This window comes from Papio anubis, chromosome 16, assembly GCF_008728515.1.
Source record: "Papio anubis isolate 15944 chromosome 16, Panubis1.0, whole genome shotgun sequence".
Taxonomy (NCBI): Eukaryota; Metazoa; Chordata; class Mammalia; order Primates; family Cercopithecidae; genus Papio; species Papio anubis.
Window position 1 is genome coordinate 72,144,703 of NC_044991.1, and position 17,888 is coordinate 72,162,590.

Below are 17,888 nucleotides of genomic sequence, written 5' to 3' on the forward strand. Positions count from 1 at the left end.
ATAAAAGTTCTAGATTCTTCATGGAGAAGGGCATATAAATATACACATCCACAAAAAATTGTGCACACATACTCAGTAGTTCTCAGTGACGAGCAGTTTTGCCTCCTGGGGGACATTTGGCAACGTCTAGAATTTTCATTGTCGTGTGGGTGGTGGGGTGCTACTGTCATCCACTGGGTAGAGGCCAGGGATGCTGGCAGACATCCTACAGTGCCCAGGACAATGCCACAGCAAGGAACTGTCTGGCACAAAATGTCACTAGGTCTGAGGCTGAGAAACACATACATCCACTTATGTACATACAGCGTGTCCAGGTGCTTACAGACCCACAGAACAAAATACTTGTTACATGATCTGTGAGAGCAGGATGCTATGCTGTACAACTGTGTGGTCTCTGCTCTCTGTATGTTCACACACTGTTGTGTTTGGGAGGTCTGGAAGGAGAAAAGTCAAGGTGCTAGAGGCAGCTGTCACTCAACAGTGAGGCACACAGATGCTGAAGTTAGGCTGCCTGGGTTGTCCAGTCTCTGCCACTTAGCCACTATGTGATCTGGGGCAACTCTTTGTGTTTCAGTTTTGTCCATAAAATAAGGATAAAAGTTTCCTTCAAGCAGGGTTGTTGTGAGGATTAACAATCTAAATGTGGCCTGGTGTGGTGGCTCACACCTGTAATCCCAGCACTTTGGGAGGCTGAGGTGGGCAGATCACCTGAGGTCAGGAGTTCAAGACTGGCCTGACTAACATGGAGAAACCCGTCTCTACTAAAAAATACAAAGTTAGCTGGGCCTTGGTTGCACATGCCTGTAATCCCAGCTACTTGGGAGGCTGAGGCAGAAGAATCACTTGAACGCAGGAGGCAGAGGTTGCAGTGAGCCGAGATTGTACCATCGCACCTAGCCTGGACAACAAGAGCAAAAATCTGCCTTAAAAAAAAAGTCTTAAAAAAAAAAATCAAAATGTATGGGAAAGCTTAGAGTGGCACCTGGCACCAGCATGAGTAAGTGCCCGAGGTTCCTGGGCTGGCAGGCAGTGGAGGGGCAGCTCGCCTGTGTTAGGGGTCTGGTCATGGGCCAGCCTGCAAGGAGCTCTGCCTCCTGCTGCCCGATATCCACCATCTGGAGAGCTCGGCTTGAGCTTGCTCTGCACCTCAGCCTGCCATGGGACCTGGGGCATCCTCGTGGGCCCCATCTGTGAAATGGGGAATAGCTATGGTGAGGCTGGGACCAGCGCAGATGTGTGAGAACTGCAGGGGAATTCGGGATGTGGGGCTACAGCTTGCATGTGATGGGCACGCTAGGGATAGGGGTACCTGGGTGCTGAGGGAGACAGGGAGCAGGAGGCTGGGCTGGTGGGGCTCCCCATGCCCCTTGTGCCTATGTCAGCCCCCTGATCTCCCCAAGGCAGTTGGGGTTGGAGGGGAAGAGGCCATCCAGCAGTTTCCCTTTCCTTCCAGGGTGTGAACTTGTACGTGAAGAACCTGGACGACTCCATTGATGACGACAAACTGAGGAAAGAGTTCTCTCCCTATGGAGTAATTACCAGTGCGAAGGTGAGGGCTGGGGCACCTCTGGAGGACAGCGTTCCCCTCCATCCTCTCACCACCATCCCCCGCAACCCTACCCCTCCACCCTCTTGCCCAGTGGCCTCCAGGGGGTTGGTGCCGGCTACCCCTTCTGGGGCTCTGCTGACCCCGTTGGAACTTGTAGCCCATCCGCAGCCTTGTCTGGGCTGAAGGGGAAGAGGGTAGAAATATAGTCCCAGTCACACAGCTGGACTTGGGGCTCACTGTAACCTTGGCATTTATTGAGTGCCTACTGTATGCCAGATTCCAGAAATTCACATCTTAGTATTTCCATTGACTTTTGTTGTCTGGCCTCTGCCAGTGACATCACACTCCTGGGCCTCCGTTTTCCCATCTGGAAAGTGAGAGAGCTGAACTTCGTCGTTCTTCGTTTGTTCTTCCCTATTTCTGGAGCACCAATTGTGTGCCCAACCCTGTTAGGCCCCTGAGATGTGGCAACTGGCCCATCTACTCAGCAGCTCTGTGAGTTTAGCAGATGTCGTCTCATAGATAAGGGCACTGGGCTCAGTGGATGGCTTTCGACCCTGGCTTCTCATTACAACCCCCTGGGCAATTCTTAAATATATACACCTGAGTCAGGCATGGACTGTGGCTCCCTGGGGTGTAGGGCCCGGGCTTTTTTTGTTTGTTTTTTAAAGCTCCCAGAGGCCGGGCGCGGTGGCTCATGCCTGTAATCCCAGCACTTTGGGAGGCCAAAGTGGGTGAATCACGAGGTCAGGAGATCGAGACCATCCTAACACGGTGAAACCCCATCTCAACTAAAAATACAAAAAATTAGCTGGGCATGGTGGCAGGCGCCTGTTGTTCCAGCTACTCTGGAGGCTGAGGCAGGAGAATGGCGTGAACCCGGGAGGTGGAGCTTGCAGTGAGCTGAGATGGTACCACTGCACTCCAGCCTGGGCGACAGAGCAAGACTCCATCTCAAAAAAAAAAAAGCACCCAGATGGTTTTAAGATGATCTAGTGTTTATTCATTCTGTACTATACTTAAATACCTGTTGTTTTACCAGGCTCTGTGGGAAACAGGAACAAATCAGATGTGATCCTTGCTTTCGAGTAGCTTATAGTCTAGTGAGGAAGTCAGCCCATCACTAACTCAAATGGATTATAAGATGGGGACAGTATGGGAGGCAGAGCTACAGGAGTTCAGTGGAACAGGAGGGAGGGCTGCCTGGAAGAAGGGGCAGTAGCAGCAGTGTTTGACTTGGCTGTGAGGAGGTAGGGAGCTGGAGTAGGAATGAGGAATTTTCCAAAGAGATCTGTGTGAGTGACAGATCACTCAGGGGGACCCGCCTGAGTGATGTGATACTTGGGTTCTGAGGAAGTGGTCTAGAAGTTCTCTTTTGGCTATTGCGTCCAATTATAAACATTCTTCAGGGAGCCTTGTGTTTGGAGCAAAAAAGGTTGTCTTTTAGGTTAACGTCCTTTTGAAAAATGTGAGAGAAGGCTGTGGCACATGTAAATTAGGCATCAGTAAATTTGATTACACATCATAAAAAGCTATAGGTCCTCTTTCCCAGCAAATGCATACACATTTGATGTAGTAACATGGTTGAAAGATGGAATTTTAAAGTTAATCAGATTTAAATGTAAACCCCAGTCCTACCATTACCTAGCTGTAGAATCTGAGGCCAGTGGCTTTGCTTTTTGGACCTTGTTTACTCACCTATAAAGTGGGAGCAACATTGCTCACCTCTCCAGGTGTCCTGAGAACTACTAAAGAGGCTGCATGTAGAGCATCTGCATTCAATAAGTAGTGAAATAGTGACTGTTGTAATTAGTCATCATACACCTTACATACAGCGTCCGGAGATGGACCTTCTTGAGGACTCCTGGAACAAAGGAAATGTGTAAATTTGGATTGCTTAGAGTTAAGGCACACCTGGGGTGACCATCTTTTTAACAAGACAAATTGTATGAAATGGGGATTATATATATATATATATCTTTTTTGTGTGTATGTGATGGAGTCTAGCTCTGTCACCCAGGCTGGAGTGCAGTGGTGCAATCTCGGCTCACTACAACCTCTGCCTCCCGGGTTCAAGTGATTATTCTGCCTCAGCCTCCCGAGTAGCTGGGATTACAGGCGCCTTCCACCAAGCCCAGCTAATTTTTGTATCTTTAGTAGAGATGGGGTTTCACTGTGTTGGCCAGGCTGGTTTCAAACTCCTGATCTTGTGATCCGCCCGCCTCAGCCTCCCAAAGTGCTGGGATTACAAGCATGAGCCACCACGCCCAGCCTATATATATATCTTATACAATTTTTATTTTTATTTTTCGAGACGGAGTTTCCTTCTTGTTGCCCAGGCTGTAGTGCAATGGCGCGATCTTGGCTCACTGCAACTTCTGCCTCCCAGGTTCAAGCAATTCTCCTGCCTCAGCCTTCTGAGTAGCTGAGATTACAGGCACCCATCACCAAGCGCTACTAATTTTTATATTTTTAGTAGAGATGAGGTTTCACCATGTTGGCCAGGCTGGTCTTGAACTCCTGACCTCAGGTGATCTGCCCGCCTTGGCCTCCCAAAGTGCTGAGATTATAGGCGTGAGCCACTGCACCTGGCCCATCTTATACACTTTTATATATTTTGGTTTATTATTATTTTTATGAGAGGTTCTTATTCTGTTGCCCAGGCTGGAGTGCTGTGGTGTGATCATGGCATGCTGCAGCCTCAACCTCCTGGGCTCAAGTGATCCTCCCACCTGAGCCTCCCAAGTAGCTGGGACCACAGGCATGTGCCACCATGCCCAGCTGATTTTTAAAAAATTTATTTTGGTAGAGATGGGGTCTTGCTATGTTGCCCAGGCTTGTCTTGAACTCCTGGGCTCAAGCAGTCCTCCTACCTCAGCCTCCCAAAGTGCTGGGATTACAGGCATGAGCCACTGCATCTGCCCTATATTGTTTTATATAAAAATAATTATGAAAATTAAAGGAATTAATGGATATAAATACTTGTACCACTATCAAGTTCATGGTAAGCTCTGAATAAGTGTTAGCTTTGCTAAATTTTATCATTATTAACTAACTACTGCCAGAAGTTCTTAAATATATATATATACACACACATACACATATATACACACACACACACTATATATATATATATACACACACACACACATATATATATTTGAGATGGAGTTTTGCTCTTGTTGCCCAGCCTGGAGTGCAATGGTGCAATCTTGGCTCACTGTAACCTTCGCCTCCTGGGTTCAAGTGATTCTCCTGTTTCAGCCTCCTGAGTAGCTGGGATTACAGGCGCCCGCCACCATGCCCAGCTAATTTTTTTGTATTTGTAGTAGGGACGGAGGTTTCACTATTTTGGCCAGGCTGGTCTCAAACTCTTGACCTCAGGTGATCCACCCGCCTCAGCCTCCCAAAGTGCTGGGATTACAGGCGTGAGCCCCTGCACCCGGCCCTTTGGCTGTCTGATGAAGCCTGTGGACCCCTTCTAAGAATAATTTTTAAAAAGTTTTTTGAGACAGAGTCTCACTCTATTGCCCGGGCTGGAATGCAGTGGTGCCATCACAGCTCACTGCAGCCTCCAACTCCTGGCCTTAAGTGATCTCCTGTCCCAGTCTCCCAAGTAGCTGAGACTATAGGAGCACCACTATGCCTGGCTAATTATTTTTGGTATTGCCCAGGATGATCTCAAACCCCTGGGCTCAAGCAATTCTTCCACCTCAGCTTCCCAAAAATAGGCATGAGCCACCAAATCTGGCCCTAAGAATATTTTTAAATGCATAAAATAAGATTCTTAGGCTTACAAAAAAAATTATATTGAAAAAATATAATAGATTACTAAAGTGAGAGCAGTATGTGCTTCTTTTATTATTTTTATTTTTATTTTTTTGTGACGAAATCCTGCTCTGTCACCTAGACTGGAGTGCAGTGGCATGATCTCGGCTCACTACAACCTCTGCCTCCCAGGTTCAAGAACCCGGATTCTGCTTCAACCTCCTGGGTAGCTGAGATTACAGGCACCCGCCACCATAACCAGATGATTTTTGTATATTTTTAGTAGAGATAGGGTTTCACCATGTTGGCCAGGCTGGTCTCGAACTCCTGACCTCAGGCGATCTGCCCACCTTGGTCTCCCAAAGTGCTGGGATTACAGGCATAAGCCATTGCGCTCAGCCAAGATTAGCAATAATTAATGTGCTATGAAAATATTTTCTTTTTCTTCATGGCAAATTCATGGCTAATACTGCCAGGATTTTTTTGTTGTTGCCCATATTCATAATAGAAGGGAATGCTAATGTGAAAATAAAGATGTCACTTTTTCCCCAGTCCAGGTTCACAGACCCCCTAAATTATATCCATGACCTCCCTGAGGGGGATCCATGGACTCTCAGGTTAAGACCCCTACACTGAAGGGTCGCAGAGTACAGTTTGAAAATTACTGATTAAGAGCATGGGCTCTCCAGCAGTTCAAGCCCAGCCTGGGCAACAGGATGAGACCTCATGTTTACAAAAAATGAACAAAATTAGGCATGGTGGGGCATGCCTGCAGTCCCAGCTACTCAGGAGACTGAGGTGAGAGGATCACTTGAGCCTGGGAGGTCGAGGCTGCAGTTGAGATTGTACCACGGTACTGCAGCCTGAGTGACAGAGTGAGATCCTGACTCAAAGGCAAAAAAAGAAAAAAGAAAAAAAAAGGATTTAAAAAATAACTCTAGTCCTTATGGGATGTGTGAGCCAGGCCAGTGTTTTGACCCCAAAAAAGGTTAAAAACCCAGGGTCAGGTGTGGTGGCTCTTGCTTGTAATCCCTGCACCTTGGGAGACCTAGGCAGGAGGATCTCTTGAGACCAGCCTGGGCAACATAGTGATTGCCGATCTCTACAAACTTAAAAAAAAATATTAGCTGGATGTGGTGGTGTGTACCTATAGCCCTAACTACTTGGGAGGCTAAGGCAGGAGGATCCCTGGAGCCCAGGAGTTTGAGGCTGCAGTGAGCTATGATCGTACCACTGTACTCCAGCCTGGATGACAGAGTGAGACCCCATCTCTTAAAAAAAAAAAAAAAAAAAAAAAGACAAACCCTAAATGCCATGTGGGTTGGGTCCTGGAAGAGAAAAAGAATATTAGGGGAAAAAAGAGTGAAATTCCAATGAAGTCTGGAGTTCAGTTAATAGCATTGTAGTTAATAGGAGCTAATGGTATAAAATAGTTAATAGCATTGCACCAGTGTTAATTTTGTAGTTCTGAAAAAGGTACCATGTTCACATTGGGGGAAGCTGGGTGAAAGATATACAGCAGGCCAGGCATGGTGGCTGACGCCTATAATCCCAGCACTTTCGGAGGTTGAGGCGGGCAGATCTCTTGAGGTCGAGAGTTTGAGACCAGCCTGGCCAACATGGTGAAACCTTCTTTCTACTAAAAATACAAAAATTAGCCAGGTGTGGTGGCACATGCCTGTAGTCCCATCTATCCAGGAGGTTAAGGCAGGAGAATGGCTTGAACCCGGGAGGCTGAGGTTGCAGTTAGCCGAGATTGTGCCACTCCAATCCAGCCTGGGTGACAGAGTGAAACTATGTCTCAAAAAAAAAAAAAAAAAAAAAAAGATATACAGCAAGCCTCTGTACTGTTTTTGTAACTTTTTCTGTAAATCTAAAGTTACTCCAAAGTAAAAAGTTTATTTTAACAGAAAGGCTAAGAACCTCTTTCTCAAATTCCTAAAGAACTTGGCTTGGTACTTAGCAGAGGCAATAGAAGTTTACCAGAACAGTGTGTTGGGTTGAGTCCTGGCTAACGTACGAACCACTAGCTGAGTGACCCCAAAGAAATCACTCTTTTGAGTCTCTCTTATCCCGGCTGTACAGTGGGAGCCGCGATGCCTCCCGCATCGGGAGATTGTATGTGTGAGGTGTGAAGGCATGTAAAGTATCTGGCATGCAGCAGGCCTCATAGATGGGGGTGCACGCTACATCCCTCAAACAGTTCAGTAAACCGGGTGCACATTACATCCCTCTATCACTGCTTAGTAAACAGGGGTGCATGCTACATCCCTCCATCATAGCTCAGTAAACAGGGGTGCATGCTACATCCCTCCATCACAGCTTTCTCGCGGGCCTGCTCATGCTGGGCTTGGCCCGTGGGGAGGAGGGAGGCAGCGCAGCCCCAGGAGCCTTCCTTCCCCACCCCAGCAGCTCTTGTCTTGTCTTGCTTTTAGGTGATGACAGAGGGTGGCCACAGCAAGGGGTTTGGCTTTGTGTGTTTTTCCTCCCCAGAAGAGGCGACAAAGGCCGTGACAGAGATGAACGGGCGCATCGTGGGCACCAAGCCACTCTACGTGGCACTGGCCCAGCGCAAAGAGGAGCGGAAGGCCATCTTGACCAACCAGTACATGCAACGGCTCTCCACCATGCGGACCCTGAGCAACCCCCTCCTGGGCTCCTTTCAGCAGCCCTCCAGCTACTTCCTGCCTGCCGTGCCCCAGGTGACGTCCTGCCCACAACTCCCACCGCAGCCTTCCCCAGCCTTCCCCCCTGCCCCAGCCAGGCAGAGCGTGAAGACTAGAGTTCTAGGGAAACGGAGGTTTCTAACTTGCTTCTGCTGAGGACTCACGAGGAAGTCTTTGTTTTCCTCTCTATAAAAGGGAGAGAGAGTGTTAGTCAAATGGCATTTCCCAGTGAGAGAAGCTCGTGAATGTTGTGCTGAAAAAGACTCTCAATGATCCAGCAAGTATGGGAAATGTTGCGTTCAGCAAAATAAACCTACATTTTTCTTTCTTTTTTTTTTTTTTAGGCGGGATCTCCGTGTCACCCAGGCTGGAGAGCAATGGCGTGATCATGGCTCACTGCAGCCTTGAATTTCTGGGCTTGAGTGATCCTCCCACTTTAGCCTCCTGAGTAGCTGGGACTACAAGTGCATGCCACCATGCCCAGCTGATTTTTTGTTTATTTTAAAGAAAGGGGTCTCGCCATGTTGCCCAGGCTGGTCTCAAACTCCTGGGCTCAAGCAATCCTCCTTCCTTGGCCTCCCAAAGTGCTGGCATTACAGGAGTGAGCCACTGTGCTCCGCCCTACATTTTTAAAAAAATTAAATTAATTTTTTTTTTTTTTTTTTTGAGACAGAGTCTTGCTCTGTTGCCCAGAATGGAGTACAGTGACAACATCTTGGCTCGCTGCACACTCTGCCTCCTGGGTTCAAGTGATTCTTGTGCCTCAGCCTCCCAGGTAGCTGGGATTACAGGTGCGTGCCACCACACGCGGCTAATTTTTTGTGTTTTTAGTAGAGACAGGGTTTCACCATGTTGGCCAGGCTGGTCTTGAATTCCTGACCTCAAGTGATCTGCCCTCCTTGGCCTCCCAAAGTGCTGGGATTACAGGCATGAGCCACCATGACCTACTGTTCTACCCTAAGATGCCAATTTCTACTGAGACTCTCCAAAACAGGCACAGATTATCCAGCATTTCCCCAGCTTAGATGGTCATTTTTTGTGGGATGCCTGTTAACATCTCCCCTGGATGTTAATGTTCTGAGGAGCATGGTTTGGGAAAGGACCTCATGGGACTTAGAGGAAGTAGAAAGATGTCACCCATTAAAGGCCACCAGGGTGAGAACATTCCTCTCCTTTTAGCAGTTGCTTAAGCTGGCACAAGTTGGAGTAAGATGTCACCCTTTTTATCCAGGTCATTGGGCTAGCTGACAAGGAGCCAAGATTGAAATCTAAGATCTTTGCCCTGGAGGATTCAGGGCTAATGGACATCCTGAGATGAGAGGAAGGAACTTTCATTTCAGCCTTGTGGGTCTTGACTCACCAGTCCCTGCAGGAGCCAGTGGAGTTCCTGCCATGGTGTCCCTGAAGAGCTGTAGCTTCTCACCTACCCTGCTGCCAAGTCCCTCAGTCTGGATCTTCTTTTCCCATGCAGCCTCCAGCCCAGGCTGCATACTATGGCTGTGGCCCGGTGACACCCACCCAGCCTGCTCCCAGGTGGACGTCCCAGCCACCTAGACCTTCCTGTGAGTGACCCAGCCCCTTCCACTCTGACTGGCCTATTGGTGTGGGCCCCATGAGGCAGTCATAACACAGGGATGAAACCTGGCTCTGCCACTTTCCAGGGTGGGTGACTTCACTTCTCTGAGCCTCAGTTTCCTCTTCTGAGCATGGGCCTGAATGAGATGTGTGTAAAGTACCAAGCACAGTGGTGAGCCAATGAAAGACACACAGCTAGCCACCAGCAGTCATCGCCAAAGACGCCTCTGATTTGTGACTCTGAAAATTCTTGCAAAGCTGAGAAGATGAAACTCCTGTGGCTATATTATTGACCACAGGCCCTCTTCTATAAGAGTGAAATGCACACTCACTTGAAACTGTCTTGGAGACTAAGGTGTGCGATCATGGTGCTTATGCAGTTTGGGGCTCTGGGTAGACACGAGCTGGATTTGAAATTGTAGATTCCTACACTCCCCCTCTCTGGAGTTCTGGGTCTAAGTGAATTGACTCCTATTTCTGTTGTGAATGTTGTAGTTTCCCTTCCCATTCTCTTGGTGGCCCTGGAAGCCTCTAGGCACAGTGTGCCACCCTGATTATTCCCACCATTCCATCCAACTTTTCTCTCTGTGGTGTCTGCACCACAAGCTGCCTACCCTCCAGGTGCCTCAATGGTCCGGCCACCCGTCATGCCTCGTCGCCCCCCAGCCCACATCAGCAGTGTCAGGCAGGCCTCCACCCAGGTGCCACGCATGGTGCCTCATACCCAGAGAGTAGGTGAGTGTGGGTAGGGCCAAGGGGAATGGGGGTGGGGCAAAGTTGGCACCAGGAGTCAGGACCAGCCTCCATGGCGACCTTGCCATACGCCCTCTCGGTGAACAAGGCCAACTTTGGAGACTGTAGCGTGGTAGTTAGCTTGGCCTCCAGTTCCTGGGACCAACTGACTCAGGCCTCTGCTGACTACTACAGCCGATCACCTAATCTGTAAAATGGGGACAAAAATAGTACCCCCGGCTGGGCGCGGTGGCTCAAGCCTGTAATCCCAGCACTTTGGGAGGCCGAGACAGGTGGATCACGAGGTCAGGAGATCGAGACCATCCTGGCTAACACGGTGAAACCCCCTCTCTACTAAAAAATACAAAAAACTAGCCGGGCGAGGTGGTGGGCGCCTGTAGTCCCAGCTACTCGGGAGGCTGAGGCAGGAGAATGGCGTAAACCCGGGAGGGCGGGCTTTCATTCTTCTTGCCCAGGCTGGAGTGCAATGGCATGATCTCTGCTCACTGCAACCTTCGCCTCCCAGATTTAAGTGATTCTCCTGCCTCAGCCTCCCAAGTAGCTGGGATTGTAGGCATGCACCACCATGCCTGGGTAATTTTGTGTTTTTAGTAGAAACGGGGTTTCTCCATGTTGGTCAGGTTGGTCTTGAACTCCCGATCTCAGGGGATCCGCCTGCCTCGGACTCCCAAAGTGCTGAGATTACAGGCATGAGCCACCATGCCCAGCCTTAATTTTTTTTTTTTTGTAAGATCAAATCTCGTTCTATCGCCCAGGCTGGAGTGTAATGGTGTGATCTCGGCTCACTGCAACCTCTGCCTCCCGGGTTCTAAGCAATTCTCCTGCCTCAGCCTCCCAAGTAGCTGGGATTACAGGCACGTACCACCGTACCTGGCTAATTTTTGTATTTTTAGTAAAGACAGGGTTTCACCATGTTGGCCAGGCTGGCCTCGAACTCCTGACCTCAGGTGATCCACTGGCCTCCACCTCCCAAAGTGCTGGGATTACAGGCATGAGCCACCATGCCCGGCTTGTTGTTGAGGATCAATGAGATCATGCATGCAAGGGCTTAGTGCTGGGCCTAAAGCCTGGTAAGTATTGCAGTGACTATAAACAAGGGTGTAGATTTTGGCTGTTCAGCAAGTGTGTCTGTTCTTTCATTCTGCAAATGTTCTCACATCCACTCTGTGCTGGGGCCCCAAGCTCAGCACTGGAGGTTCTGCGTGAACAAGGCATACTCAATCCCTGGCCTTAGGTTGCTGCCAGGCCCTGACACCCCTGCTTATTCCTTTTTATTGTGGTAAATACATATAACAAAGTTTACCACTTAACTATTTTTCAGTGTACAGATCAATGGCATTAAGTATATTCACACTTAATGTGAATTTTTATATATAAAAATTGTATAAGATATATATATAGGCTGGGCATGGTGGCTCATGCCTGTAATCCCAGCACTTTGAGAGGTCGAGGTGGGTGGGTCATGAGGTCAGGAGTTCGAGACCAGCCTGACCAACATGGGGAAACCCTGCTTCTACTAAAAATGCAAAACTTAGCCAGATGTGGTAGCATGTGCTTGTTATCCCAGCTACTTGGTAGGCTGAGACAAGAGGATTGAACCCAGGAGGTGGAGGTTGCAGTGAGCTGAGATCACACTGCTGCACTATAGCCTGGGTGACAGAGCAAGACTCTGTCTCAGAAAAAAAGAAAAGAAAAGAAAAGAAAATATTCGTACAAATAGCTCTTTGAAACCCTGCTTTCAATTCTTTTGGGTATATACCCAGAGGTGAAATTGCTGGATGATATGGTAATTCTGTTTAACTCTTTGAGGAAGCCCTATACTGTTTTTCTGTAGTGGCTACATCATTTTACATTCCTACCAACAGTGCACAGTGTTCTAATTTCTTTACATTCTTGTCAACGCTTGTTATTTTCTGTTTTGGTTTTGTTTTGTTTCGTTTTTGGATAGCAGCTGTTTGAACTCTGTTTTTTTTTTAAATTTTTTTTGCAGCCAACATTGGTACTCAGACCACAGGACCCGGTGGGGTAGGATGCTGTACACCAGGCCGGCCTCTCCTGCCGTACAAATGTTCCTCAGCAGCACATAGCACCTATCGGGTAAGGCCAGCCCAGCTGCCTGCTCTTAGCCTGGGCTCCTGGCCACCTGGCTCAGAACCTTAGCTAAGGCGTTGGGCCATGGCTTTTTTTCTTTCCTTGGCTTGTAAAGTTTCGTTTATTAATGTGTACAATCAGTAAGAGATCACCCTTACTGCGAGAAGGGGAAAGAGGGCCAGCATCCTGTTTTATTTACAATCTGTTTTGCCTCAGTTATTACCAAAATTAATTTGGATGTCCTTAGTGTTTGTCATGAACACCAAGGAAAGGTATTCTAAGAATATGGTGATTATTGAAGGGATGTACTTAATCTTCAAAACAGAATCTATCTACTCTAATCAAAGACTATATATTTATCTACCTGCCCTAAGAAAGGTCTAAACTTCAGCATTATCATATCCTGTGTAGAATTTCAATGTGTCTGGTTTGAACTACTTCTTGGAAAATGAATGAGAAGGGCCTTTTTTTTTTTTTTTTTTTTTTGACAGCACCCAGGTTAGAGTGCAGTGGTGTGATTATAGCTCACTGCAGCCTCAAGCTCCTAGGCTCAAGTGATCCTCCCACTTCAGCCTCCACGTACAGGCGTATGACACCAGGCCTGGCTAATTTTGTGTATTTTTTGTAGAGACAGGGGTCTCATTATGTTGCCAAGGTTGATCTCAAACTCCTGGCCTCAAGCGATCCTCCCACTTTGGCTTTCCAAAGTTCTAGGATTATAAGTGTGAGCCACCACACCCAGCCAAAAATGTGTTAAAATTATGAAGATGTGAAAGGGTGAGAAGTGTGCTGGGGACATGTCCATAAAGCTACTTGATAAAAAGTGCTTTATTTGGCACAAAGTTATTGGTAACACAGGGCTTTCATTTATCAACGTTTGTCAGGGACCTTTATAAGTTCATAGCACTACCAGAAATGTCTAAGCTAGAGGCATGACTTCGTCTTCTAATCCGCTTTGCCCTTGCTGGGGACTCTGCACCCTACCTGATCATCCAGACCTTGCCCACTGTTTCCCTCCTCCAGTGCCTCCCTGGCCTTCTGTTCACTTGCCAGGGTAAGTGGGGTTTTTTTCTTCGTTTTTTTTTTTTTTTTGAGACGGAGTCTCGCTCTGTCGCCCAAGCTGGAGTGCAGTGGCGTGATCTCGGCTCACTGCAAGCTCCACCTCCCAGGTTCAAGCCATTCTCCTGCCTCAGCCTGCTGAGTAGCTGGGACCACAGGTGCATGCCACCACGCCCGGCTAAGTTTTTGTATTTTTAGTAGAGTTGGGGTTTCACCGTGTTAGCCAGGATGGTCTCGATCTCCTGACCTTGTGATCTGCCTGGCTCGGCCTCCCAAAGTGCTGGGATTACAGGTGTGAGCCACCACGCCCGGCCCAGGGTAAGTGTTTTGAGGGCATGCCTATCCATGGTGATTAAGGGATGTGTCCCTGGTACCATGCAGATCCAGGAGCCGGCTGTGCACGTCCCGGGACAGGAGCCCCTGACCGCATCCATGCTGGCTGCGGCACCCCTGCATGAGCAAAAACAGATGATTGGTGAGTGGCTGGTTCTCCTACTCTGGAGCAAGAAGAGGAAGGCTATGAGCTGGCTAGCCTGCTGGGAAACACCCTGAGTGGCGGTCCAACGTGAGGTCAAAGTCCAGTGTTGTCACTGCGCCCCCCACTAGTGGGTGACCATGGCCAAGCTACCTCTGTTCTTCGGGCACCTATTCTCTTGTCTTAAAACCCTGGTCAGACTAGATGGTCCTGAGGTCCAGAACTTCCAGCGCTGCTATCCTGTGACTTTGAGGTTGGGAGACACTCCAGATGTGGGCAGATCAGGGGACAGAAGGGAGGAGTAGGGGTATGGTCTTGGATTTCTGCTGAGAAATGGCCTGTAGGTGGGGGTTAAAGTTCGTCACCCCTTTCCTGAATGGGAGGAAGCTGCTGTTCACGTTTCCTAGTGCTCAATGCAGGCAGGTGGGGCATTGGTGCATTTGGTAAATATGTGATGTTCCCTGTAGATTCTGGATTCCTTGTGCAATTCATCTCCACCCCAGTGTCCATGGCAGGCCCTGATAAAAATGTCATTAAGTGAACACAAGCTTGTTCCTAGTTGGCAGGCTCTTTACTGCATGGCCACCAAGACCTCCAGACCCTTCACTGAACGCCCCCATTACCACCGCCCCATTGTTTCTTCAGCTTACTTAGCATTTTTCCACGTTACCCCCTTCCCCTCACCCTGAATTTTTTTTTTTTTTTTTTGGAGTCTGGCTCTGTCACCCAGGCTGGAGTACAGTGGCACGATCTCAGCTCACTGCAACCTCTGCCTCCCAAGTTCAAGTGATTCTCCTGCCTCAGCCTCCCGAGTAGCTGGGATTACAGGCACGTGCCACCATACCTAGATAATTTTTGTATTTTTAGTAGAGATGGGGTTTCACCATGTTGTCCAGGCTGGTCTCGAACTCTTGACCTCAGGTGATCCGCCCGCCTCGGCCTCCCAAAGTACTGTGATTACAGGTGTGAGCCACTGTGCCTGGCCTTACCCGGAAAACTTTTAAATGAACTTAATGGAAGTAGAAGGCTTTGTTACTAGTTCTCTGTAAACATCTTCACTTTCTTCATGGGAAGACCCCTTCCGCCCTTTCTGCCTTAATTAAGAGGCACCCCATCCTTGCTGGGCCCTGCACACAGCTGAGACAGGCTGACCCCCAATACCAGGCCCTGTCATTAGAAGTACCTGATGTTAGATCAGGTGTTAAATGTCACAGCCTGGAAGGAGCAGTTCTGGGAGAAGAACCCAGATGTCCTCAGTGCTCCACTCCATACCAGCCCTGGGATGCTGGGATGTGAGCCAGGCAGGTGCACAAGCCATTAGAGGGTGTTCCACACAGGGGAGCGTCTCTACCCCCTTATCCATGATGTCCACACCCAGCTGGCCGGCAAGATCACGGGCATGCTGCTGGAGATTGACAACTCGGAGCTGTTGCTCATGCTGGAGTCTCCAGAGTCCCTCCATGCCAAGGTAAGCAGGAACCTGGGCAGCAGGGAGCCCGAGGGGGCAGGAGCAGAGCTAAGGACAAGGGTTCTCCTAGTGGAGCTAGTGGGCAGCTGTTTGGCCAGATAAAGTGTTTCTTCTTGCTGACACTTGAAGGCCTGCTGAATCTTAGAGTGGAGGGGGCGGCTTAGGTAAGGGTTTGCTACTTCGTACCTCCGTGGACTAACTCTGTGTTGTTCCATAGGTAGGGTTTTGGTACAAGGAAGCGTGTTCTGAATCAGTGTAAGGGCTAAGATTTTTCCAGCTGTCCAGCAGTGTACCGCTGTGTCAAGGGTGACAGACAGGGCCATGGGATCTTGCAAGCAGTGGTGGAGGGAGGGTTCCACAGAAACACTGTGGATGGAGGAGGATCCTGTATCCAGGATGCTGAGCCAGGGGGAGGTCAAGGCTCTTCTGGGACCTGCTGGGGCAGCTGCACTAAGCCTTTCCCACTCATGTCCCACAGATAGACGAGGCAGTGGCCGTGCTGCAGGCACACCAGGCTATGGAGCAGCCGAAGGCGTACATGCACTGAAACCAGGTGGGTGGAACGGTGACAGGAGCAGCTGAGCCCGGGAGAAGCTGTAAGGAACTAGGCAGGGACTTTCACAAACACACTGAGAATTGTGCTGTGTCCCTGGCTTTCTCTGAATCACCTAGGAGTTTGGAGGAAGTCGTGAGAATCAGAGGAGATGATTAACTGTGATCAGAATGGGGGGTGGTGGAGGGTGAAGGAGGTGCCCTCTTGCCAGCTGCCCTGTTTGGCTTCATGCAGAATAGGTTGGGCTTTCCTGGGGCCATGCCTGGCTCCATTCTGCCTGCCCGAAGGCATGACCGGGATGAAACCACCTTCTTTATTGAAGACTGGGTGTCCGCCATACTTTAAAAACACTTACTTTTACCTTTTTGTCCTCAGAAAAGGAAATCCTCACTTCCATGGCTGCCAAAAGGACAGTGTTTCTGGCTCTCAGTCCTAAGGCCCTGCAAACTCTAACTTATTTCCCAGTGAGTCTGTATCTATACTTGGGCTCTGTATCTGAATGAAGGTTGGTCACCCATCCAGCCTATTACCTTTTGCTTTGTGTATTAAAAGTGCTGCAAAATCTGCCTTGCCTCCCACCCTTTTGTGTCTGAGGGAGGTGGGGACAGAGCAAAGGGTAGACATGACTGGGGTGGGGCTCTGGCTCTAAGAAACAGAAACCATCAAGGAGTGCTGAAGTACACAGAGGGCCTATACACAAGAGCAGGAGAAGTGTCAGGAACTGACCCGTCAACAGTACAGTGGATGACAATATGAATGTCACACAATGGACCAGAGCTACAGGGGCCTCCATCTGATGTGCATGGAGCCCCTGGCTTGGGCACCCTGCAGGGCAAACACCCAGCTGCTTTTCGGCTCCAGGCTGGCTAAGGGGTTGTGTAACATAATTAACCCTTGTAGGAACGCTTTAGGATACCTTCCCAGGTCGGGATTTTCCTCCCCTGGAAATGGGGAAGTCTCTCAAAGCTTCTTCGGGTCAGTTAGTGCTCAGCTTCCAACAGGGACGTACGGTCAAGTCTTTGCCCTCTCCTGTACCTGAGCAGCCAAATGAAAGCTTCTACTATGACCCAAGCAGACTGGGTTCTGCTAAAAATTCACCAGCAACAAATCTGACTGAGTCCTCAAGGCTGCTCTGCCACTCTCAGCTCCTCACTCTTCCTGTTCTCCACTCCACAGACCTCCAACCTGTCTTCGCCACACCCTGCCTACTTCTCTGGCTGCTTTTAATCTGTTCCCTGTGCAGATCCATCGTCTTCTCCCCAAATGCTGACTGCTGACATTTCTTTAGTCTCAGTCCTGGGCTCTCTCCTTTTCTCATGCCATGTTCTCCTGAGCTATCTAATTTACAAGCACATCTTCAATTTGCACCTAGTCTAGGATGATTCCCCGTTTTTTTCTTCAGCCCAGTCAACTCTTAAGAGCAACTGAGTCACCTTTCTCACATTCCACCACCTACCTGCCATCAGCTCCTGGTTATCTTGGTAACATTTATGTATAAAATCAAGCATATGATTTAACTAAGTCCTCTTTTTTTTTTTTATTAAATTTGAGATGGAGTCTCACTCTGTCGCCCAGGCTGGAGTGTAGTAACGCGATCGCTGCTCACTGCAACCTCTGCCTCCTGGGTTCAAGCAATTCTTCTGCCTCAGCCTCCAGAGTAGCTGGGACTACAGGTGCCCACCATCACACCTGGCTAATTTTTATATTTTTAGTAGAGATGAAGTTTCACCATATTGGTCAGGCTGATCTCGAACTCCTGACCTCAGGTGATCCACCTGCCTAGGGTGGGGTTTATAGGCATGAGCCACCGTGCCTGGCCTTATTCTCTGATTCTCTCTTCCAGTGTTCTGTCTCCACAAATGGCCCCACTATTCTGTTGCAAAAGCTAAAATTGGAGGGTTTCCCCAGCCCTGCTGCCATACCACTTTCCT

The 17,888-nt window shown here is 48.9% G+C and overlaps 1 protein-coding gene across 7 annotated transcripts in view; it reads left to right on the forward strand.

Moving 5' to 3' along the window:
- PABPC1L (poly(A) binding protein cytoplasmic 1 like) overlaps positions 1 to 17,888 on the forward strand; it is a 50,598-nt gene that overhangs the window by 14,441 nt on the left and 18,269 nt on the right. The window contains exons 7-15 of one of the 7 annotated variants that reach the window (XR_002515115.2): positions 1,454 to 1,549; positions 7,753 to 8,019; positions 9,455 to 9,545; positions 10,165 to 10,293; positions 12,302 to 12,408; positions 13,843 to 13,936; positions 15,315 to 15,404; positions 15,883 to 15,957; positions 16,333 to 16,524. Coding sequence is in view for 3 of the 7 variants with exons in the window: in XM_009216064.4 (XP_009214328.1) it covers positions 1,454 to 1,549; positions 7,753 to 8,019; positions 9,455 to 9,545; positions 10,165 to 10,293; positions 12,302 to 12,408; positions 13,843 to 13,936; positions 15,274 to 15,404; positions 15,883 to 15,951 (984 nt within the window). In the remaining 4 variants the exon portion in view is untranslated. Of the gene's footprint in view, positions 1 to 1,453; positions 1,550 to 7,752; positions 8,020 to 9,214; positions 9,561 to 10,164; positions 10,294 to 12,301; positions 12,409 to 13,842; positions 13,937 to 15,273; positions 15,405 to 15,882; positions 15,958 to 16,332; positions 16,525 to 17,888 lie in introns of those variants that run through there. The other 6 variants (XM_009216064.4, XR_004179087.1, XR_001891826.3 and 3 more) reach the window with 6 other exon arrangements.